Source organism: Capra hircus, chromosome 11 (genome assembly GCF_001704415.2).
Source record: "Capra hircus breed San Clemente chromosome 11, ASM170441v1, whole genome shotgun sequence".
Taxonomy (NCBI): Eukaryota; Metazoa; Chordata; class Mammalia; order Artiodactyla; family Bovidae; genus Capra; species Capra hircus.
The window spans coordinates 59,819,588-59,843,520 of record NC_030818.1 but is presented as its reverse complement, the minus strand read 5'-3'; the positions used below and the strand labels follow the sequence as shown (position 1 = coordinate 59,843,520).

The 23,933-nt window shown below is 35.0% G+C and overlaps 1 protein-coding gene across 3 annotated transcripts in view; it reads left to right on the top strand.

The window, feature by feature from the left end:
* The window catches only part of XPO1 (exportin 1), a 43,487-nt gene extending 20,115 nt beyond the window's left edge, over nt 1-23,372 (top strand). For all 3 annotated transcript variants that reach the window (XM_018055403.1, XM_018055404.1, XM_018055405.1), the window contains 21 exons: nt 7,672-7,733; nt 7,961-8,005; nt 8,690-8,871; nt 10,186-10,234; nt 10,314-10,433; nt 11,451-11,579; nt 12,221-12,379; nt 13,301-13,498; nt 13,833-13,971; nt 14,170-14,351; nt 14,431-14,587; nt 14,673-14,836; nt 15,104-15,238; nt 15,566-15,749; nt 16,499-16,605; nt 18,627-18,821; nt 19,517-19,685; nt 20,079-20,213; nt 20,299-20,458; nt 20,541-20,637; nt 21,463-23,372. In XM_018055403.1, coding sequence (XP_017910892.1) covers nt 7,672-7,733; nt 7,961-8,005; nt 8,690-8,871; nt 10,186-10,234; nt 10,314-10,433; nt 11,451-11,579; nt 12,221-12,379; nt 13,301-13,498; nt 13,833-13,971; nt 14,170-14,351; nt 14,431-14,587; nt 14,673-14,836; nt 15,104-15,238; nt 15,566-15,749; nt 16,499-16,605; nt 18,627-18,821; nt 19,517-19,685; nt 20,079-20,213; nt 20,299-20,458; nt 20,541-20,637; nt 21,463-21,609 — 2,915 coding nt within the window. In that variant the 3' untranslated portion in view covers nt 21,610-23,372. The remainder of the gene's footprint in view (nt 1-7,671; nt 7,734-7,960; nt 8,006-8,689; nt 8,872-10,185; nt 10,235-10,313; nt 10,434-11,450; nt 11,580-12,220; nt 12,380-13,300; nt 13,499-13,832; nt 13,972-14,169; nt 14,352-14,430; nt 14,588-14,672; nt 14,837-15,103; nt 15,239-15,565; nt 15,750-16,498; nt 16,606-18,626; nt 18,822-19,516; nt 19,686-20,078; nt 20,214-20,298; nt 20,459-20,540; nt 20,638-21,462) is intronic.

The following is a 23,933-nucleotide window of genomic DNA, read 5'->3' as shown; positions in this document are numbered from 1 at the left end:
AATTATTTTTTTCTATTTTTCATTTTGTGGTTTGTTCCCATGAGTATTTCAGTGAATGAGGAATAGGAACATTGTTCTGGATTCCTTTGGATGATAAGGTAAATAGGACATTCCTTTCGATGATAAGGTAAATATTTTAGCGACTCTGTGATTATTGGTGGTGGTTTAAGTAGACAGGTTTGTAATAACAGTATGACATGGGAAAAGCACCTTCCTTTCTGGCCAACAGGCACATATAAAGATGCTCAGTATCACTAATTGTTAGAGAAATGAAAATCGAAACTACAGTAAGATATCCCACCACACGCCATCATCAGAAAAGCCTACAAATAATAAATACAGAAGAGGATGTTGAGAAAAAGGAACTCTCCTATACTGTTAGTAGGAATGTAAATTGGTTCAGTCACTGGAGAACAGTATGGAGGGTCCTTAAAAAAACTAAAAATAGAGTTACCATATGAGCCAATAATCCAACTCCTGGTCATATATGCAGAAAAGATGAAAACTGATTCAAAAAAATACATGAAACCCAGTGTCCATAGTAGTACTGTTTACAATAGCCAAGACGTTTTTTTGTTCAGTCACTAAGTCGTGTCTGACTCTTTGTGACCCCATGGACTACAGCACACCAGGCTTCCCTCTCCTTCGCCATTTCTGGGATCTTGCTCAAACTCCTGTCCATTGAGTTGGTGATGCCATCCAACCATCTCATCCTTTGTTGTCCCCTTTCCTGCCTTTAATCTTTCCCAGCTTCATAATCTTTTTAATGAGTTGGCTCTTTGCATCAGGTGGCTGAAGTATTACAGCTTCTGCTTCAGTATCAGTCCTTCCGATGAATGTTTGGGGTTGATTTCCTTGGTATCTCAAGGGACTCTCAGAGTCTTCTCTAGCACTACAATTCGAAAGCATCAAATCTTTTTCAGAGCCAAAGAAAATAAAGTCTGTCATTGTTTCCCTGTTTATTTGCCATGAAATGATGGAACTGGGTGCCATGACTTAGTTTTTCGAATGTCAGTTTTAAGCCAGCTTTTTCATCCTCTTTCACCTTCGTCAAGAGGTCAAGAGCCAAAACATGGAAGCAGCCTAAATACCCATGGACAGATGAGTGGGAAAAGAAGTGGGTTGTGTGCATACTCAGTGGAATATTGCTCAGACATAAAAAAGAATGAAATAATGTCATTTGCAGACACTTGGATAGACCTGGAGATTATCATACTAAGTGAAATAAGTCAGAGGACAGATGTATGTGGAATCTTTAAAAGCAATACAAATGAGCTCATTTAAACAAAGACATAAACAAATTTATGGTTACCTAAGGGTTTGAAAGGGGGGAAGGATTAATTAGGGATATGTGATCAACAGAAGTAATATTATATATAAAATAACAGACCTACTGTGTAGCACATATCTTGTGGTATATTGAGTATCAATAATCTTGTAATAAACTATAATGGAAGAGAATCTGAAAACGTGTATGTTCTTGGTATTTAGTCACTAAGTTATGTCCAACTCTTTTGCAACCCCAGGGACGGTGTAACCCACCAGGCGCCTCTATCCGTGGGATTTTCCAGGCAAGAATACAGTAGTGGGTTGCTATTTTCTTTACCGGGGGATAGTCCCAATCCAGGAATTGAACCCGTGTCTCTTGCACTGGCAGGCGAGTTCTTTAGCACTGAGCCACCAGGGAAGCCAAAAGTGTATACATGCATGTATGTTATATATAACTGAGTCACTTTGCTATGCATCTGAAAGTAACATTTCTTTCTTCCTTTTTTTTTTTGGAAAAAGTTTCAGTTACACATGGCTTTGATGAAGGGATGTGATTATAGAGTACACATTTAAAGTGAGTTTAGGTATTGCTCAATGGTTTGGACTGGACTGAACTCAGTTTTGCCTGGTTGTAGCTTTACTTTTGTGATAGTGTGTCAAGGCTCTCCATTTTCTGTGGTGTATGAAAATTAGCCACTATAAAAGCAAGGGGTAAGATTCTGCAACTTTTTCACTCCTGTTTTTCTCTCAATGGGTAGAATTCTATACTTGGTTGACAATATAATGATATTAATGATATAATGATAGTCTGTATCACTGACTAGCTAAGATGCTCATGAACAAACTTACAATTTAAATTTAGAAAGGGCATTTTCCCTCTACGGGAATATGGCACCATTAGTACGTTGTAGTCAGTAAGTTCTCATTTTAAAGGGTTTTAGTGAATCACATTCTGTTAATGCATTTCTTTTACCTTGTCATTAAGTGTCTAATATTTACAAGATATTCCTAGGGGGTATGACTGTTAATATTGCTGTGTAAATAACTTTCAAGATGATATATATAACTAGTCTGATGGGAGTTCAGTTGCTCAGTTGTGTCCAGCCCTTTGTGACCCCATGGACTGCAGCACCCCAGGCCTCCCTGTCCATTGCCAACTCCCGGAGTTGACTCAAACTCATGTCCATTGAGTTGGTGATGCCATCCAACCATCTCATCTTCTCGTCCCCTTCTGCCTTCAATCTTTCCCAGCATCAGGATCTCTTCCAATGAGTCAGTTCTTGTGTCGGGTGGCCAAAGTATTGGAGTTTCAGCTTTAGCATCAGTCCTTTCAAAGAATATTCAGGACTGATTTCCTTTCGGATGGACTGAGTTGGATCTCCTTGCAGTCCAAGGGACTCCCAAGAGTCTTCTCCAACACCACAGTTCAAAAGCATTAATTCTTCAGTGCTCAGCTTTCAGTATTGTCCAACTCTCACATCCATACATGACTACTGGGAGAACCATAGCCTTGACTAGACAGACCTTTGTTGACAAAGTGATGTCTCTGCTTTTTAATATGCTGTCTAGGTTGGTGATAACTTTTTTTCCAAGGAGCATGTGTCTTCTAATTTCATGGCTACAGTCACCATCTGCAGTGATTTTGGAGCCCAAGAAAAGAAAGTCTGTCGCAGTTTGCATTGCTTCCCCATGTGTTTGCCATGAAGTGATGGGACCAGATGCAATGACCTTAGTTTTCTGAATGTTGAGCTTTAAGCCAACTTTTTCACTTTCCTCTTTCACGTTCATCAAGAGGGATTTTGGTTCCTCTTCACTTTCTGCCATAAGAGTGGTGTCATCTGCATATCGGAGGTTATTGATATTTCTCCTGGCAATCTTGATTCCAGCTTGTGTTTCTTCCAGCCCAGCGTTTCTCATGATGTACTCTGCATAGAAGTTAAATAAGCAGGGTGACAATATACAGCTTTGATGTACTCCTTTCCTGACGGAACCAGTCTGTTGGTCCATGTCCAGTTCTAACTATTTGCTTCCTGATCTGCATACAGATTTCTCAAGAGGCAGGTCAGGTGGTCTGGTGTGCCCATCTCTTTAAGAATTTTCCAGAGTTTGTTGTGGTCCACACAAAGGCTTTGGCATAGTCAATAAAGCAGAAGTAGATCTTTTTCCGGAACTCTCACTTTTTCGATGATCTAGTAGATGTTGGCTGGAGAAGGTGATGGCACCCCACTCCAGTACTCTTCCTGGAAAATCCCATGGACGGAGGAGCCTGGTGGGCTGCAGTCCATGGAGTTGCGACGAGTCGGACACCACTGAACGACTTCACTTTCCACTTTCATGCATTGGAGAAGGAAATGGCAACCCACTCCAGTGTTCTTGCCTGGAGAATCCCAGGGGTGGCAGAGCCTGTTGAGCTGCCGTCTGGGGTCGCACAGAATCGGACATGACTGAAGCGACTTAGCAGCAGCAATAGCAGCGGATGTTGGCAATTTGATCTCTGGTTCCTCTGCCTTTTCTAAAACCAGCTTGAATGTCTGAAAGTTCAGGGTTCACACTGTTGAAGCTTGGCTTGGAGAATTTTGAGCAAACTTTACTAGCGTGTGAGATGAGTGCAATGGTGTGGTCGTTTGAGCATTTTTGGAAATTATGTGTACTTAAATCTCACCTTTTTAGCTAGCTAATACTGTTATCAATTTATGAGATAGTGTGGATTATTTGGTGTTGCTTTGTTTCTATTTGAAATGATACTGTCAAAGACATTTTTCTTGATATTGAGAAAAATAAAGTTATAAAAGATTATTAATACCTAAACTCTTGGATAAGGAGCATAAGCTACCCTCATATGCCAAAAGCCACCTTCCAGTGAGTATTTGGGCATTTTTATACTCGTGTACCATATTTTGAAGAAACTATGCATGGATGGTCCTTTTTTTTAAAAAAAGTAGTACTTTTCAATAAATGATTTGAAGGTTTACTTTAAAAACTTTGGAGATGAATTTTTTTGTTCCTACTTAGAAGAATGGGATGTGGGGGCTATTGATAGAAGTGTGCTGGATCATTGTAGGAGCCCTTTGAAAGCGTTGGCCTAGTAAGCAGTAAGAGCATAATTGTGTTTGTCAGAGGCATACAACGTACGTATGAGAACTCTTCAGTGAAGTGTTCTTTGATCTGTTGAATACATATATTTTACAAGTTTTCCTGATTCCCAGGAAAGAGCTTAGAAGACTGCTGGAAGGAGTAGCCTAGTCTTTCCACATACGCTTTCTTAATAATTGGAGAGAGATAATTTCTGATTAGTATGGTTTTTATTGGATATGAAGTCTTGTAAAGATAGTTCTTGTTGTAAGAAATTTGTTTTATTTATAAAACAATTGACGAAACTGAAAAAAACCTTTTTCCTTCCAACTGGCAGACGAGTTAACTCATTTGGCACAAAGACATGCTGGGAATAAAGGGGTTTTGTTTTTGTCAAGTCTAGGATCGTTTTATGTTAAATCTGAGAAGCTGAGCTTTCTCTGCTACTTGTAAATATCTGATTTTTCTACCTTGATATGTGTGACACCATTTATTTATTTATTTATTCTTTTGGCCAAGCCATATGGCTTGCAGAATCTTAGCTCTCAAAAAGGGACTGAACTGAAGCCATGGCAGTGAAAGCCCAAAATCCTAACCACTAGGCAACCAGGGGATTCCCACCATTTCTTTTTTTAAAGGTGTAATTCACAATTTTAGAACTACTCTTAACTGACTCCTTTTACTTTTTCAATTTTGGTAAATAATGGGAAGAAATTTGGGGAGGGCATTATGGTACTTAATCATATAAGCTACATAGCAGGAGATTCTAAACACACTGTGCAGCAGTACTTGATGGAAAAGGTTTTTACATGTAGTTTTTAAGTGCCTTGAATGGACACTGATCATTTTAGAGTGATAATTAGTGGTACTAAGTTGACACTTAGTTTGTCTCTGAGATCCTTACAGGTTGCGTGTGTGTGTTTACTACGTATTTCACATTTTTCCGGTTTCATCTTTTACTCTTTGCTCCATCTTATAGATGAATTTCAGAAGTTTCTGAAAAGAAGTTATTTAGTCGCTAATAGAGTTGTAGGGTCAATCTGATTCTGTTTTCTTCTGAGGCTGAGAGAAGCCTCCAAACTCATATGGAAGTAGAAATTGTAGTTCCACTACTGTTCCATGTTTTTGCCTGTATTTAGAGGTTTTAGAGTGATGTTTTCTGTTTATTCAGAATGGTTCTTTTTCTTGATTTTTTTTTAGGGGCCTTAATGACAACAATTTATCTAAAGAGCAGAAAGGTCAACAATACAAGAATTGTTTTGATAATGATCTAATGGATATTAAGGACATGAGATTATTGTATGGGTTATCCTAACTAAGTGACTTCCCTGGTGGCTCAGATGGTAAAGCATCTGCCTACAATGCAGGAGACCCAAGTTCGATCCCTAGGGTTGGGAAGATCCTCTGGGGAAGGAAATGGCAACCCACTCCAGTACTCTTGCCTGGAAAATCCCATGGACAGAGAAGTGTGGTAGGCTAAGTCTATGGGGTCTCAAAGAGTCAGACATGACTGAGTGACTTCACTTTTTTTTAATCCTAAGTGGTATGATTTAGCACTCATTTTAAAATAAAACTAGTTCCCCTAGTTCTGGGTGTTTCTTTCTTCCTTTTTTAAAATCACTTTATTGAATCTAAATCTGATTTTCTTTTGGGTGTCCACAAAGCCTCTTTTTTTTTTTTTTTTTTCTTGAAAAAATAATTTTAGACAATAGAAACATTGTCTAAAATGTTGCCCCCATAAGTATAGAATGTACTTACACCTTTTAGTTTTTCCTGCTAACAACTTAGAGACAGTTTGTCCTGGAAGTTTTGCCCATTTCTTTCATTTCATTCATTGGGGCTTCCCTGGTGGCTCAGATGGTAAAGAATCCGCCTGCAGTGTGAGAGACCTGGGTTCGATCCCTGGGTTGGGAACATCCCCTGGAGTAGGGCATGGCAACCCACTCCAATATTCTTGCCTGGAGAAATCTCCATGAACAGAGGAGCCTGGTGGGCCACAGTCCATGGGGTCACAAAGAGTCAGACCTGACTGAGTGACTAAGCACAACACAGCATGTTCATTGGTGGATCCTGTCTACAACAGTTATTACTGGGACCTTTGCCTAGTGTAGAAGTTTTTTAAACGTCAGTAACATAATTTTCACTGGATTTTATGTGTTTGTGTATATATAGTTAAATCTTTGGTAACTGGCAGGCAGTTTTTAAAATGATTCTTATATTGTGAATATTGATAATACTTACTATTACATTTTCAGTTGATTAATAACCCTTATTATGTGTCTTTATTTTACTTGTGATATTTTTCATCAATTAGGAAAATATTTTTATAATTCATGCTTTTAAAAGTTTTGCCTTTATTTGGAATGTTGAAATGTCCAGTTCCACCATAACTAATAAAAATTATTTGTTACCAATGAAGGAACCTGTGGGTCAAAGAGTGAATTTAACACTTAACTCATGAAAATTGCTCTATTTGGGTAGTTTTACAATCAAATAGGCATTTTGTTGCGTAGGGTTGGTTATATTTCTGGGTAGCTGTTTCTTATAAATTATCCAATGGATAATTGGTCAATGGATATTGAGTCCAATGTAGATTTGCTAGATAAGAGTTGGGACACAGTTCTACAAACTTTCATCTGTATTTCTGAAGTTCAGATAGCTTTGAAAATTTGAAAATCTTCATAAAGCATTTGGTGGCAAAAGCTAAATTATTAAGCAGGTGTGAGATTAGTCTTTGTTTTTCATAGGGAGAGATAATTTGTTGGATTAGGAAATCCTGTTTCAGGTCCTTTGGCTATATTAATTTGAGGGGATGTATAGTAGATGCCCAGTAAATTCTGAATGGTGCAAATTAAAATGAAAGACGTGAAATGTTAACTGTTGACAGAATAGGTAATGCTATAAAGGTATCCTTAATCATATAAATAAAAACTTTCTTCTTAACTTTTTTCCTACATTGTAGAACAAACAAGGTAAAATTACATACAGGATTAGCTTAGTGCTGTAAATAAATCTGACAGGGACTAATATCTGACCTTGTGTTTCTTTAAAGGAATCATAAGTTTCCCCCCCTTTTTTTTTCCTCTTAATTTAAAAATCACAGCTGGGTATAGTTGGCTATCTAGTATTAAAGAATATCTTAGAAGATAATAATTGATAGTTGTCAAACCAATATTTTGTCATTCTTCACGAAACTGAAAAATTAAAGTAGTAGTATTCATTTTCCCCCATAATGTCATAACTGGTGATGGGATTCAGGTGTATGATCTGATCTGATCTTTAATCTGCCCTTTATAGCACGCTATAAAGTTGAATAATTTTTTTTAATAGGAATTAAAAAATACGTTGTGGGCCTCATTATCAAGACATCATCTGACCCAACTTGTGTAGAGGTAAGAGCTTTATTGGAAGCTACTGTGAGAGTGTAAATCATTTAAATATTGGATCTTGATCTTAAACCCACTTCTGTCACAGACATATAGACACATATGCAAATCATTTATGATTGATCTGTAATCACTTTGTTCTTTCTGCGGGGCATGGGTGGGGGGCTGCCTGCAGTTCTTATTGATTATATCAATTTTTTAAAGTCCTTGTTTGAACTTTTTTCTTTTCTTAGAAAGAAAAGGTATATATCGGGAAATTAAATATGATTCTTGTTCAGGTAAGTTTTTACTTGATACATTGTTTTCCCTGAGAATTAAGTGCTTCCCTGAGAATCAGCTGATAAGTTGAACAAAGTATTCTTTTCTACTTTTATTGATTAACTAAACGTCTTGCAGAGTGGTGATAGTAGTCCTCACAGTGTTTACAATAGTTAGCCCATTGTCTAACATTTAAAGTTATTAATATGCTGTGGTAGTGTTTACAAAGAGTACTACAGTATTTACAAATACTATAAAAACTTCACTTCTTTGGCTCCAATATGGGTTGGACTCATTAACAAAATTTTGCCTCATATTGTATGTTTCTTTTCCATGTCAGCTATCTCAGTCTTACTGATTCGTTAAAAAATTGCTTTGAATTCAAGCATCCGTTTAATTGATCTTTATACTTTACCTGTTTTTTAAACTTTCTATATATCTAACTAGAAAATTGTAACTTACCTAACTTCTACAAATATGTACAAAAATCTTCCTGAGAATGGTGCCTTTAAGACATAGGACTTTGAAGTTTCTAACTCAGTATATTCTGTGTAGAGACTGGCACATTTCCTGTCTTGATAAAGGGGAACAAAATGAAGGCTTGTTGATGATTTTCTTCTGCTTTTGGTATCACACAATTTCTGTGAAGTTTGTTTATTTGCAGTTGACAAGTGAAATGAAATTAACACTTTGTTTTATTTTAGATACTTAAACAGGAGTGGCCAAAACACTGGCCAACTTTTATCAGTGACATTGTTGGAGCAAGTCGGACCAGTGAAAGTCTCTGTCAGAATAATATGGTGATTCTGAAACTCTTGAGTGAAGAAGTATTTGATTTTTCTAGTGGACAGATAACCCAAGTGAAAGCTAAGCATTTAAAAGACAGGCAAGTAATTGTTTTAGAATTTTTAAGCAATTTTTCAAACAATTTCAAGGAATTGGAGGTAGATTATAAATATTTAAGGAACAAGTTAATACATTTTTAATTCTTTTTGACTCCAAGTTTAAATAATGCTTAAATGGCCTAATACTCTAAATTGGGGAGGCTTGAAAAATATGTATGGTATTAAAGTAACTTCATACATGTTGTGTGGAAAGAATATAGATTAAGAATTCCCAGAATGCTCTTGGGAGTCCGTTTTATATGGTGTCTAGTTAATTATAGATCCAAGGATATGACTTGTGTCCAAATGTCTACAGAATTCTACTGTTCCTACATTTTATCCATTTTCCTATAGTTAACACCAGAAACATGGCAGATTTTATTTTCTTCAACATAGTAATAAAAATGTGTTTAGTCATTATGGAACAAATATTTTACCTTTATGTGTTTAAACTAGCTTCAGAATTTAGAATTTTTTTCTCTGGTTCCGTGTGTAAGCACAGTGGATTAGGGATATCTAACACTGCCTCTCTTCATTTGGAGAGTTTTATTTCAACTGTCTGGATTTAAAAGACTAGATTGAGGGACATGCCTGGTGGTCCAGTGGTTAAGACTAAGAATTTCCACTTCAGGGAGCACTGGCTTGACCCCTGGTTGGGTAATTAAGATCCTGCATGCCATGCTGCATGACCAAACTAAAAAATTAGTAAAAGACTATGTTAATTGAAATTTTTCAAATAGAGTTTACATAACAACCAAACCTTTAAAGGAAATTAACGTGCTCTTTATAGGTGAGTTTTAAAAGAATGATATTTACCCATAGTTTTAATAACTCATTTATTTATTTATTTATTTATTTACCTGGTGGCTCAGATGGTAAAGAATCCGCCTGCAATGTTGGACACCTGGGTTTGATCCCTGGGCTGGGAAGATCCTTGGAAGAGGACGCAGCAACCCATTTCAATATTCTTGCCTAGAGAATCCCTATGGACAGAGGATCTTGGCAGGCTACAGTTCATAGGGTTGCAAAGAGTCGGACACAAGTGACTAAGCATGGCACATTTATTTATTTGGCTGTGGCATGTGTGTTCTGGTTCGCTGACCAGGGATCAAAGCCAGGCCCCTTGCATTGGGAAAACAGTGTCTTAGCCACTGGACCACCAGGGAAGTCCCAACTTTATAACTTTTCGATGAAATTATTGATACCTGTGTTTATAAATAGAAGTAACTAGGCTTTTAATGGCTGCTGAAATGTTGTTACTCTGTAAATAGTTACAGCAATTCTTCTAAACTGATCACTTTTTTGTTTTTCTTTAGCATGTGCAACGAATTCTCACAAATTTTTCAGCTTTGTCAGTTTGTGATGGTAAGTGTTTTTAATTTGACTTAAAAAAAAATAACTTATTATAGGAAGATGTTAATTGAAAAACATGTTTTTGTTGTAGGAAAATTCCCAAAATGCTCCACTTGTACATGCAACTTTAGAAACATTGCTCAGATTTCTTAACTGGATTCCGCTTGGATATATTTTTGAGACCAAGTTAATCAGCACATTAATTTATAAGGTACGTGAATGCGTTTCAGTTATTTTCTTATAAATAAAGTTTGCACAACTATGCTCTTTTGAATAGAAAAACCAATCTGCATTCATAACCATAATCAGTCTTATTTTTCAGAATCTTTTAATACTGTCACTTTACTAGGCAGTCTCTCATATTCTATGTGAACAACTAATAATTTGTTTGAAAGAGCATGTAATGCTTATATAAAGTCTTGTAATTGTTTATCCAGAGATAATCAATTACCACCTGGTTGTATTTTCAGATGTTTTCTAATCAAATGTAATGAATAAATTATGTATTTAATCAAGACCCTCTAAAAGCAGACTGTTACATTTAGGGCTTTGTAGATCAGGACTTGATAGGGTCATATTCTAATGTGAATTTACTATGTTGGAGCCACCATTTTATCGACAGAAAGTTTATTTTAAATTACTTGCTGCTGTCAACAATACCACAGGAAATGTTGGGTATTTATGTACTTGTCCAGATACTTACTTTGTGCAAATTTTAATACATGTTAAGCATTGGTATGTCCATTTTTAAGGCTTTTGATGCTCATCAGTTGCCACCCACAAACAGGAGGCTACATTTATTCCTTCTCAACAATAAAATAAGAGCCAGTTTCCCTATACATTTGTTAATCTTAGGTATATTAAGATCTCTTAGGATCTTAAACAGTTATAATATTTTCAGATTATACAGAAAACATCTTTAAAAGTCATGTAGTAGTTCATGGGGAAAGTTTCTAAGCAACTTCGTGTTTTTCAGATGTCTAAAGACACATCAAAGAAAGCACAGTTTGCTTTTAAAGCATTTACTAGCTATTGGGTGGATAATGAAATTTCCTTAAAATATAGATACCAGAAACCTGTATCACCACCTATTTGCCTGGTTTTTTTTCCCCCCAGTGTTCCTGATTTCTAAATCCTTCATTATTTTTTTAATTGTTAATTTTAAGTGAAGTGTTTCAGGCTATTGAATTTTATGCTCCCTCTCTCCCCTTTCTTTTAATTAAAATAGTTCCTGAATGTTCCAATGTTTCGAAATGTCTCTCTGAAGTGCCTCACTGAGATTGCTGGTGTGAGTGTAAGCCAGTATGAGGAGCAATTTGTAACGCTATTTACACTGACAATGATGCAGCTAAAACAGGTAATGTAACCCTCTTATTAAACTGACTAAACAATTTTAGTGCCTTAGAAAAAGTTGGATTTCAGTTGAACCATTTCACCACAGCTTAGCATAAATAGATCAGTGCAATTCTGTGTTTATTATATAAAATGAAGGGTAAGCTAGAAATTTTGAGAATCCTTGAAATGTTCTGGGAATGTTTTGATATGTAATTTCTGCAGAATTTAAAGTTTTGGTTACCTGGGGTTTAATATTCTGCCTTTGACCTCTCCATCTTTTAAATTACAGGAATTGGCTAAGTCCTAGTTTGACTAGGTATATATGAAATTATCTAGAAGGTTAATCATAAAACTACATTGCTATGTAATATATTTGTAATCTGAATCAACTATATATTTGAACATTTTTAATAACACCAAGGTGGGAAAACTGATTTAGGAAAAATTTCAAAGGATTGTCTTTGAGGAAATCTTACTATGCTTTTGATTTAAAAAAAAAGCTAGGACTGAAAGGTACAAAAATGGATATAATAGACCAAGGCATTTTATTGAAAGATAGCTATTTATTATGTTTTAAAATTCATAAAATGTGATGGAAATTTAGAACTTAAATGTAGTAACTTTGTTGTTATTTTGAAGGCTTATCCATATTTAAATTTGCAGATGCTTCCTCTAAATACCAATATTCGACTTGCATACTCAAATGGAAAGGATGATGAACAGAACTTTATTCAAAATCTCAGTTTGTTTCTCTGCACCTTTCTTAAAGAACATGGTCAACTTATAGAAAAAAGATTAAATCTCAGGGAAACACTCATGGAGGTAGGCTTTGTGGAGCTTTTGGCTTCTGAAATTAATAATCATTTAAACTAAATGATTTGTTCTAAAATTCTTTTGACATATCTTATTGTTTGTCTGCATAATACAATACATGCTCTCAATTCTGGATTCTAGTCAGAAGCCAAGTGTCCTGATTTCTGTGTTCTATTCAATGTCAGATCAGTAATTTATAATGAAAATTAAATTCCAATAAGTGTGCATATGTGTCATTTCTGAGAGGCAAAGTCTAAAAACCTTATTGTAAAATAGAGGTGTAATAACATACAACTTTCAGATCGCATGAGTGGCATTTAGTGCATTCACAGTGCTTTCAACCATCTCTCTAGTCTAAAACATTTTGTCATTAACCGCAAAAGATAAGGTGCCCATTGAAACAAGTCATTCCGTTCTGCTCTTCCCTCCAGTCCCTAGCAACAAGTAATTTGCTTTACAACTCAATGGATTTACCTATTCTAAACCTTTCATATAACTGGAATTATAATGTGTGGACTTCTGTTACTGCTTTCTTTCACTTAACATGTTACCATGTTATATAGCATATGTCAGTACTTCATTCCTTTCATGCCGAATAATATCCCTTTATATGGATATACCTCATTTTTTGTGTCCGTTCATCTGTTGAACATTTGAGTTATTTCTCCCTTTTTGCTATTACTAAATATCGTTTGATGTCCATACTTTTTAATAATCATGTAAGTTTCTTAGCATGTTCTAGGACATGTCAGAAGAAAGTGCACTTTGCTCCTATACAATTTCTATTGTATATTTGATAAATGATGAAACTTCAGAGTGTACAAAAAGCAATATGAATTTTTATTTCCCATTAACATAGCAAATGGAAAACAGTTTGAGGTTTTTAGTAATGTCTAAGGATTGTTTTAATAGTTTTGGTATTCTGTGTAGGCCCTTCATTATATGTTGTTGGTATCCGAAGTAGAGGAAACTGAAATCTTTAAGATTTGTCTTGAGTACTGGAATCACCTGGCAGCTGAACTCTATAGAGAAAGCCCATTCTCAACATCTGCCTCTCCGTTGCTATCTGGAAGTCAGCATTTTGATGTTCCTCCTAGGAGACAGCTCTATTTGCCTGTATTGTCCAAGGTAACAACAGTGTGTGGTTGAGTGTGCTTTCTCTGATTTTGGAGGACCAGATGAAAATGCTGGCTTTTATTTTTTGGCTGATTCTATCCAAGCACAATCTGTGGGTTTGTTAGAAATGCAAATGAGATGAAGGAAAGTTAACAGTTGTTTTTGTCCATGTTTAGATTAAAATTTATTGTAGAATTACATTTTAAGTATGTTTATTGTTTTATATTGTGGGCATGATTGTGTTTGGTATGTTGGTGTTAAGTGCCATTTTTTGAGAGTGGGAGTTATATTTGATGTAACTAATTTCAGAGATCTAACAGACTTTTTTTTTTTAATTGCTGAATAGGTCCGTTTATTAATGGTTAGTAGAATGGCTAAACCAGAGGAAGTATTAGTTGTAGAAAATGATCAGGGAGAAGTTGTAAGAGAATTCATGAAGGATACAGATTCCATAAATTTGTATAAGAATATGAGAGAAACATTAGGTAAGTTAATAAATACTACTAATTTAATCCTTATATTTTTAAAATTGTATTCTTTTATGGAAATACTGTTTAGGAAACATGCTTAGTTTCTGAGTCTGTTAATAGCCATCCTTATTAGAGTGCTGTTGGTCTTAGTAAAAATCTTTTTGCTCATTAAGTTTTGGATTTTAAAACGTGGAATTTTTTTCTTTCCTGTAGTTTATCTTACTCATCTGGATTATGTAGATACAGAAAGAATAATGACTGAGAAACTTCACAATCAAGTGAATGGTACGGAGTGGTCATGGAAGAATTTGAATACATTGTGTTGGGCAATAGGCTCCATTAGTGGAGCAATGCATGAAGAGGATGAAAAGCGATTTCTTGTTACTGTTATAAAGGTATGTAAGAGATAGGTGTGAACTAGAACCTTGTTAGTGTATTTTACTATAAATGACTGAAGTTTTTCTTACTTTACAGGATCTATTAGGATTATGTGAACAGAAAAGAGGCAAAGATAATAAAGCTATTATTGCATCAAATATCATGTACATAGTAGGTCAATATCCACGATTTTTAAGAGCTCACTGGAAATTTTTGAAGACAGTAGTTAACAAGCTCTTCGAATTCATGCATGGTAAATCCTGTTTGCTTAATATATTTTATTTTTGCTTAATGGAAAAGGCAAAAATTTTATTGATATTTGTTTTTGTTTTGTTAAGAGACCCACGATGGAGTCCAGGACATGGCTTGTGATACTTTCATTAAAATAGCTCAAAAGTGCCGTAGGCATTTCGTTCAGGTTCAGGTTGGAGAAGTAATGCCATTTATTGATGAGATTTTGAACAATATTAACACTATAATTTGTGATCTTCAACCTCAACAGGTATGTGGATAAGTAAGCATATTTTTCTTAGAAAATAACTAATGAGAATTCATTAATGGGGGTAGAATGCCACTAATGGATTCAATTCAAGTGTTTCTGTGTTTAAATTTTTATAGTGAGGCATAAATTCAATTAGAAGTGTGTTAAACTGAATTGCTACTTATTACTGACATGTTAACAAAATTAGCTTGTTATGTAAGTGAATTATTTGTATGTGATTTTCCTTATTATAATGCATACAAGTAACATGTATGCCTTTTAATATAGGTCCATACATTTTATGAAGCTGTGGGGTACATGATCGGTGCACAAACAGACCAAACAGTACAAGAACATTTGATAGAAAAATATATGCTACTTCCTAATCAGGTTTGGGATAGCATAATCCAGCAAGCAACCAAAGTAAGTTTTAGTTACTTTCTGTAAAAGTTCTAATGGAATCTAAGAAAGTTATATTTACAAAAGTAGTAAATTTTATACCTTGACATGTATATCTGATCCATAGTGCTTTTTGTGCCTTTGCACATTGAAAGAATGGTAGCATTTTTATTCTGTTTGGATCATATTTTGGGGAATACTTTGCTCCATTCTTCAGTAATAAAGACTTTTGCAGTACTTTTACACTTCAAGATTATATATGTAATGGTGGTTTTTAGTGATGTGGGTAATTTTTTTTGCTTTGAAAAAGAATTCTATTATGATAAGTGGAGTTGTGTTTTGTTCTTACAGAATGTGGATATACTTAAAGATCCTGAAACAGTCAAGCAACTTGGTAGCATACTGAAAACAAATGTGAGAGCTTGCAAAGCAGTTGGACACCCATTTGTGATTCAGCTTGGGAGAATTTATTTAGATATGCTTAATGTATACAAGTGCCTCAGTGAAAATATTTCTGCAGCTATTCAAGCTAATGGTAAGCAATTCTGAATTCTTACGGAATAATATATTAAGTTAGTTCTACATTCACTGCCTTCAGTTCAGTTCAGTTCAGTTCAGTCGCTCAGTCGTGTCCGACTCTTTGCGACCCTATGAATCGCAGCACGCCAGGCCTCCCTGTCCATCACTATCTCCCGGAGTTTACTCAGACTCACGTCCATCGAGTCTGTGATGCCATCCAGCCATCTCATCCTCGGTCGTCCCCTTCTCCTGCCCCCAATCCCTCCCAGCATCAGAGTCTTTTCCAATGAGTCAACTCTTCGCATGAGGTGGCCAAAGTCATAAGCATTTAGCACTTTTGACAAAATACCTCCTGTGTTTTAGGCAGTCCTCAACAATTTTTAATGAGTTGCACATGCCCCTTTCCCTTATAAAATTATTCTATTTCCCAGGAAATTCATCTGTGTCCTCTTGTTTTTTGTGGCGTTCCGGGTAGCTCAGTGGTAAAGAATCTGCCTCCCAATGATCCGTGGGTCGAGAAGATCCCCTGGAGGAGGAAATGGCAGCCCACTCTAGTACTCTTGCCTGGAAAAATCCCGGGAACAAAAAGATGCTAGTAGGCTATAGTTCATAGGGTTGCAAAGAGTTGGACATGAATGAGCAGGAGCACTCTTTGTCTTTAGGTTTTCTAATGGAGAATGGAAACAAATAGTATCTGAAGTACATGTAACTGCCAATATAGAATTTTAGTTGTCAAATTGGAGTCCACCTGATTTTGTTTTTTAGGTGAGATGGTTACAAAGCAACCATTGATTAGAAGTATGCGAACAGTAAAAAGAGAAACTTTAAAGTTAATATCTGGTTGGGTGAGCCGGTCTAATGATCCACAGATGGTAAGTGAGGTGTCATTTTTGTTTTTTAAAGTTGATACTGCATTCTATAGAACGTGTATATATTCTGTATGCATTTAGCTACTTAAAAGGTAGTTTAGATGTTTACATTTGGTGTTACTTTATAGCATTCTATTTATTGGAGTTTTGGGGTCCATTAAAATAGTAAGATCCCATCTCCAGGGGATCTTCCCAACCCAGGAATCGAATACAGGTCTCCTGCATTGCAGGCAGATTTTTTACCAGTTGAGCCACCAGGGAAGCCCAAGATACATACCTTCCTCCAAAGAAATTGCTGTTGGTAGGGGGAGGGTGGTGATGTAATAAGGTAGTTGAGATGATTGGGTCATTTTTATTTTCCATGGATAGAGTTCAAATGAAATTTTTTTTCCTGATGGTTTTGGGGGCAATTTGTAAAGCTGTCATAAGAGCTGTTTGCCTCCTTAGTGGGATTAAGCAGTTTCCTAGTTGAAGGTTTGAAAGTCTCTTATTCCTGTCAGTCTTAAATGGTTTTCAAAAAGTAATTGGCTCCATATGCGTGAACTTGGGGGAGCTATTTATGTTTAGTTATTGTTAAACCTTTTGTTCTTCGGATCCTTGGAACATTCTGATAAATCCTTTTCTGTTCATCACTATTGGATGGAAGTAGCATTGAGCACTGTGCTACTTACTTTCATAAATTTGATATTTCAATATTGTTCCTATTAATACTGGAAAGTTTTTTCATGAAATTACCAAGGTATCAAACTAGTTTACAGCTAAGATTTATGTTGAACTTTGGGGCTGTGAATTCAAAGATAGTCAAATAATTCAGATTTAGGGTGTAGGAAAATAAATTCAATGTTAAGAGTGGAAATATGAGAGTGGTCAAGGAAAGGATAAATGAGGCATGGGTATGAAGTATACAGTATGGGAAATAGTGTATAATAGTCAAGAACTAATATTTTTAAGGTAACAGACTATAAATGTAATGTGATCATTTTATTTATTTATTTTTAATGTGATCATTTTAGAATATATAAAAATATTAAATCACTTGACTGTGTTAATAGGAACTAATGTCATGTTGTAGGTCAAAAAAAGGATGTAGTGTACAAACATGGTATATAAAATTTACACTGCTGTATGTTTTCTAAGAAAGTTGAGTAAATCTTAAGCATTTTTATCACAACTTTTTGCGTGTTTATATGAGGTGTTATATATGAAATATCTATGATCACTAAACTTACTCTTCTATAATCATTTTATAATGTATGTAAGTAAACTTGTAGAACTTAATCACGTCTGAGTAGAACTTGAAGAAAAAGAAGGGAGAATCGGTTCTAGTTAAGAGAAAACTTAGTAATTAAAGAAAAATAATTTTGTGCTTATCCTTCAAATCTTGCAAGGCCTGTTTTGTATATTGGGACACTACTACTGTTTAGTTAAATGAAACATGATCATATTTATTGAGCACATCTTAATGGAGGATGCATTATAAAGCATAGAGTTTACACCTTAGACTGTTTATTGGGAATCTCGGAAAGCCTACCACAGTCTTTCTGGCATAGTTTAGTTCCTTTTTTGAGAGTAAGTAATGGTTATTATTTCTGATTATTAAACTATCGGTTAGCATTCATTAAATTTAAAAAAGCATTGATGGTGGATGTCTGATTCTGGTTCGATACAAATACTTCAGTGTACAGTTAGGCTTTACCCTCCCTGTGCCTCACGCACACACAGTATCCCTAGAATCCTGGTCCTGCCAGAATACTTAGAGCTAGTCACTTGATTTCAGGCCCCAGTTTTCTTTAATAAGTATAGATTTAAGCTGTACAATGTCTGTGGCCCTTTTCTGCCTATTTTAATTTCTTGATTTTTCTTTGTAAAGTTCTAATGCACCAGAATTAAAGCCATAAGAGTTTCCGTTTTTCAGTAGATGATCAACCTAAATTAAGTCTTACAAGGTGACATTGACCTAGCTGCTTAGTAAGAGTTAGCAAGTGCCTGAATTAAAATTAAAAGTGTTTTTTTTTTTTAAACAGGTAGCTGAAAATTTTGTTCCTCCTCTGTTGGATGCAGTTCTCATTGATTACCAGAGAAATGTCCCAGCTGCTAGAGAGCCAGAAGTGCTTAGTACTATGGCTATTATTGTCAACAAGTTAGGAGGACATATAACAGCTGAAATACCTCAAATATTTGATGCTGTTTTTGAGTGCACATTGAATATGATAAATAAGGTATGCAATTTGCATTTCAGTTACATAATGGCAAGTTCTACAGTTAATCCATATTACTTTAAAAAGCGTAAATGATGGCTGTCTATAAGCATAGCATAAATTTTAGGCTCTGATGTTAAAACATTTGAACTTCTAGATAAGAAAAGTACTTGTTTTTTAAATTTGCCAAAGATTTTTATTCAAATAGCAGCTAGCGTTTATTTAAAACTTGAAACATTTTAGTCACTGGGTTTTTAGTTAAAGTTCAGTAAAGTGTAGTATATGTTTATAAAGAATGGGAAAATGTATTAACCAAAAAGAAAAACATGTAGATATACGTGTACACATTTACACAGTAGGCTTCTCTAATCTGTGTTACTGATCTCAAAGTCACTTTAAAGTGGTAGCAAATCTCTAGCAAGTTTCAATGCTAATAGAAAATGTGATGGTCTTTGTGGGTTTTGTTGAATTCTCTTTATAATAAGATGACCTTGTATTCCTTCATATTGACAATTCATTTGTGTAATAGTATTTTTGTTCTCCCTTACCAGGTGAATTGTATTATCTGTGAGTTTGACTTCCAGTAGGCCATATATCTTACGGGGTCCACTAACAACTCCAAATATCTATAATGAATTAGAGCTTGCTTTCCCTCTTCCATTAAATACAATTTAAGGCATTGAAACTTCTATTTTGTTCCCACCATTTATTTTTAGGACTTTGAAGAATATCCTGAACACAGAACGAACTTTTTCTTACTACTTCAGGCTGTCAATTCTCATTGTTTCCCAGCGTTCCTGGCTATTCCACCTGCACAGTTTAAACTTGTTTTGGATTCTATTATTTGGGCTTTTAAACATACCATGAGGAATGTAGCAGATACAGGTAAATACATAAAAATGATGTTCTTTATTTGCCTGCCAACCCACAATCCACATACAGGCACTTACAAATAGACACCCATCTATCTGTGTATTTATAGTTGCAGACAAGAGGTATCCCTTCACTTGTCATGGGCTTTTTTTGAGTGCATCAGTAATGGATGTGGGAGAGAATCAACTAAACCTTAAGAAATAATGGAAAGGTGGTAATGGTTAATTAGTCTGTAAGTAAGCAATCATTGATTCTAATTTAACTCCATTACTGAGTCAAGATAATTTAGGCAAATAATTGTCTTTAGCTTAAAAAAGAAAGAGAGGGACTTTGAATTAATAGCTGAAGTACTATTGTGAATGTTGTCAGTATGGAATAAGTTGGTTGGCTTTATATGTCTTTTAGGCTTACAGATACTTTTTACACTCTTACAAAATGTTGCACAAGAAGAAGCTGCAGCTCAGAGTTTTTATCAGACTTATTTTTGTGATATTCTTCAGCATATCTTTTCTGTTGTGACAGACACCTCGCATACTGCTGGTAAGAATTTAAAGCTATAAAAATTCTATGTTCCTTCTGATTGTTAGTACATCTGAGAGTTTAATGATGTCCTTCTTATCAACAGGTTTAACAATGCATGCATCTATCCTTGCATATATGTTTAATTTGGTTGAAGAAGGAAAAATAAGTACACCATTAAATCCTGGAAATCCAGTTAACAACCAAATGTTTATTCAGGAATATGTGGCTAATCTTCTTAAGTCTGCATTCCCTCATCTACAAGAGTAAATATCCCTTTTTATAAACTCAAATTTTTTAAGGGTTTTTTTTTTTTTAGGTGATTAATCATTGTGTTTTAACTTGCAGCGCTCAAGTAAAGCTCTTTGTGACAGGACTTTTCAGCTTAAATCAGGATATTCCAGCATTCAAGGAACATCTTCGGGATTTCCTGGTACAGATAAAGGTACGTATTTTATTTGCAGTTGCAGAAATATTGAGAGTAAATACTGATTGCATTCTTGCATCCAGAATTGACCACTTTTTGTAATGAGCAAAATGAGTGTGCTTTTAAAATATGTACAGTCTTACCCTTTTGAGATAGATTACAGAAAGAAAAACTTTAAATCAAGGCCAGAAGAGGAGATCGGTTTAAAATGTTTGGGGTAACATGTCTATTGCAACATTGTGATTGAATCCCATAGATATTTTTAAAGGAGTGGGGGGAATGAAATACGTTGATAGTTCCTTTTGAGATTTTCCCCATTGTTAGTAAAGAATTCATTTTAGGGGGAACCATGGTGATTAGCAGATACCGGCCTGTTATTTACTGCTGTTACAGTGCTTCATTGACTTAGGGGAAGAGGAATTTTTGTTGTATCGTCGTGTTTTAAAGAAATCAAAAAGAGCTGATGAATTCTTGTCCATATTTATTAAATAAGAATTGATAACATAACATGCAGGGTTTTTTTCCCCTCCAAAATACAAGGTTTTATTTTTTTTTATTAGTGTAAAGAAAAGCTAATTCATACAGAGTTATAAAGGATGAAAATTGATAACATAGCTATGAGAACAATGATAATATACTTAAACTTGATCATTAGTCTTTCTTCTTATTACTCCTGAAGTATGTTTTATGTGTGGCATTATACTATCACTCTTTTGTAATCTTTGCCTCCCAACCAACACATTTAGTCTTTAATTCAACTGTGTAGAATTATATATATAAGCCCAACAATTGATGGATAAATTACATTGCTAAGTATGTTGACAGTTAACTATCTTTTCACAGGAGTTTGCAGGTGAAGATACATCGGATCTCTTTTTGGAAGAACGAGAAACAGCCCTTCGACAGGCTCAGGAAGAAAAACACAAACTTCAGATGTCTGTCCCAGGCATCCTTAATCCACATGAAATTCCAGAAGAAATGTGTGATTAAAATCAGAAGTCATGCTGGGTTTTTTTTTTTTTCTTTTTTTTCTTTTCCTCTGCAACTCTTGTTAGCAGATGAAAACAGCATCTGGATATTTGTCGACCAAAATGATGCCAATTTGTAAATTAAAATGTCACCTAGTGGCCCTTTTTCTTATGTGTTTTTTGTATAAGAAATTTTCTGTGAAATATCCTTCCATTGTTTAAGCTTTTGTTTTGGTCATCTTTAGTTTGCATGAAGTTGAAAATTACGGCATTTTTAAAAATTTTAACTTCATCCCCATTTTGTGGCTGGGATGGGGGGAGGAGGCAAATCCAATTTGAACATATACTTGTAAATTCTGATGCAAAAGTATACAATTTTTCCTGTAAAGAATACCAATTTTTAATTAGGGAGCATTTTCTTTCTAGCCTGTATTTCAGTCTAGAAGAAAAGATAATGAGTAAAACAGATTGCGTTGTTAAAAGGATTATAGTGCTGCATTGTCTGAAGTTAGCACCTCTTGGACTGAATTGTTTGTCTAGACTACATGTATTACAAGTCTGTATGGCAAGTTTGCAGCAAGATCATGTGCATATCATCCCATTGTAAACGACTTCAAAAAATATGGGAACACAGTTAGTTATTTTTACACAGTTCTTTTTGTTTTTGTGTGTGTGTGCTGTCGCTTGTCGACAACAGCTTTTTGTTTTCCTCAATGAGGAGTGTTGCTCATTTGTGAGCCTTCATTAACTCAAAGTGAAATGGTTAAAAATATTTATCCTGTTAGAATAGGCTGCATCTTTTTAACAACTCATTAAAAACAAACAAAACAAAACTCTGGCTTTTGAGATGACTTATACTAATTTACATTGTTTACCAAGCTGTAGTGCTTTAAGAACACTACTTAAAAAGCAAAATAAACTTGGTTTACATTTATTTTCCCTTTATTGGCTCAAACTTATTCCTGTATTAATGAAAGTGGTTATTTATGTTTAGGTATTAGGTAACATTTTTAAATGAATTTTGATAACTGTTGACTTTCAAGTATTATTTCTAAGGTTATTGAGTAAAGGCAGCATTTGTATAAAACGAATATGTTCCTGAGATATTTTCTGTTCCCAAGAAACAAATCCCTTCTGTGACAGCTTGGCACACATTTTACCTTTACTTGCAGTTAAAAAGCATCTTTCCTCTGGTTAGGAGCTGGGGGTAACAAAGCTGTAGATTCCCTACAAAATATGAAAAGGGAATAGAAAAAGGAAACCAGCTTGAGTGAGCCTGTTTCCAGATGATTCTATATACTTATACCTAAGCATTTGAAGTGCCTCATGTTTGTGGAGAATCAGCAATTTCATATAATTGCTATTCTCCTAACTTTTTATATAGGTCTTTGGCAAAGATTGGCATTATTTCAGTAGAATGTAATCATGCTTTAAAGTCTTTTTAAAACAAAAAATAGTAAGATGTTTTAAATATACAGAGAGGAATATTGAAGTACTTTGTTTAATACTTTAGCTCTGTTAAAGCTTTGATTTTCTTACTGGTGTTTGCATATAAATAAGTTTTCTTAGAACAGTAAAAAGAGTTCAGTTTCAAATCATATGCTGTATTTGAAATCAGCTTTCCATCAGTGGTCATGTATACTTTTCTTACCCTACAGCCCCATTGCCTACCTTGATATGTTTTGAATGTTAAAGAAACCAAGCTTTGGCCAAAATGAGAACATGCTAATAGAAAATTAAACTTATTGTGGGCATTTCTTGCTTGAATAAAAGTTAATCATATCAGGCCAGCCTCAACGTGTTTTACAAGAAAGCATACTGATAAACTGGCCATTTGAAATGTTTGGCTCAGTGTTGTTTAACTCTTGCAAAAAGGCAGCGTCTCAGTTATAAATTGTGAGAGAGAACTGGAATTGTTTTATAAGTATGTCTGAATCTTGGTTTAGACACCCATTAAAATCATAGACAAGTCATTTGAACTGAAAATGGTCTCACAAAAGCTAATTCCTGAGTCAAGAGGATTTCAACAGTAGGATGCTGTTCTAACATTTTAGCATCTCTGAAGATCTGTGGCACCTTAAAAACTGGTGGCTAGGCAGTACAGTTGATAAATTTCCCTGCTTGTCCATGTGCGAACTCAATAATTGTATGCATTTATTGCTATTTAAAATTGTCTTACAAAAAAGTATTAAAGTGTCTTAGATTGGTCAGCAACAAAATACTACTTCTATGCAAAAAGGCATATGAAGGCAGCAGGATATAAACTTGATAAGGGGGAGTAAATAATCATTGGAAGAATAATCACACTTCCATATTTACTGACATCAGTGGCAACCAAGTTGTTTT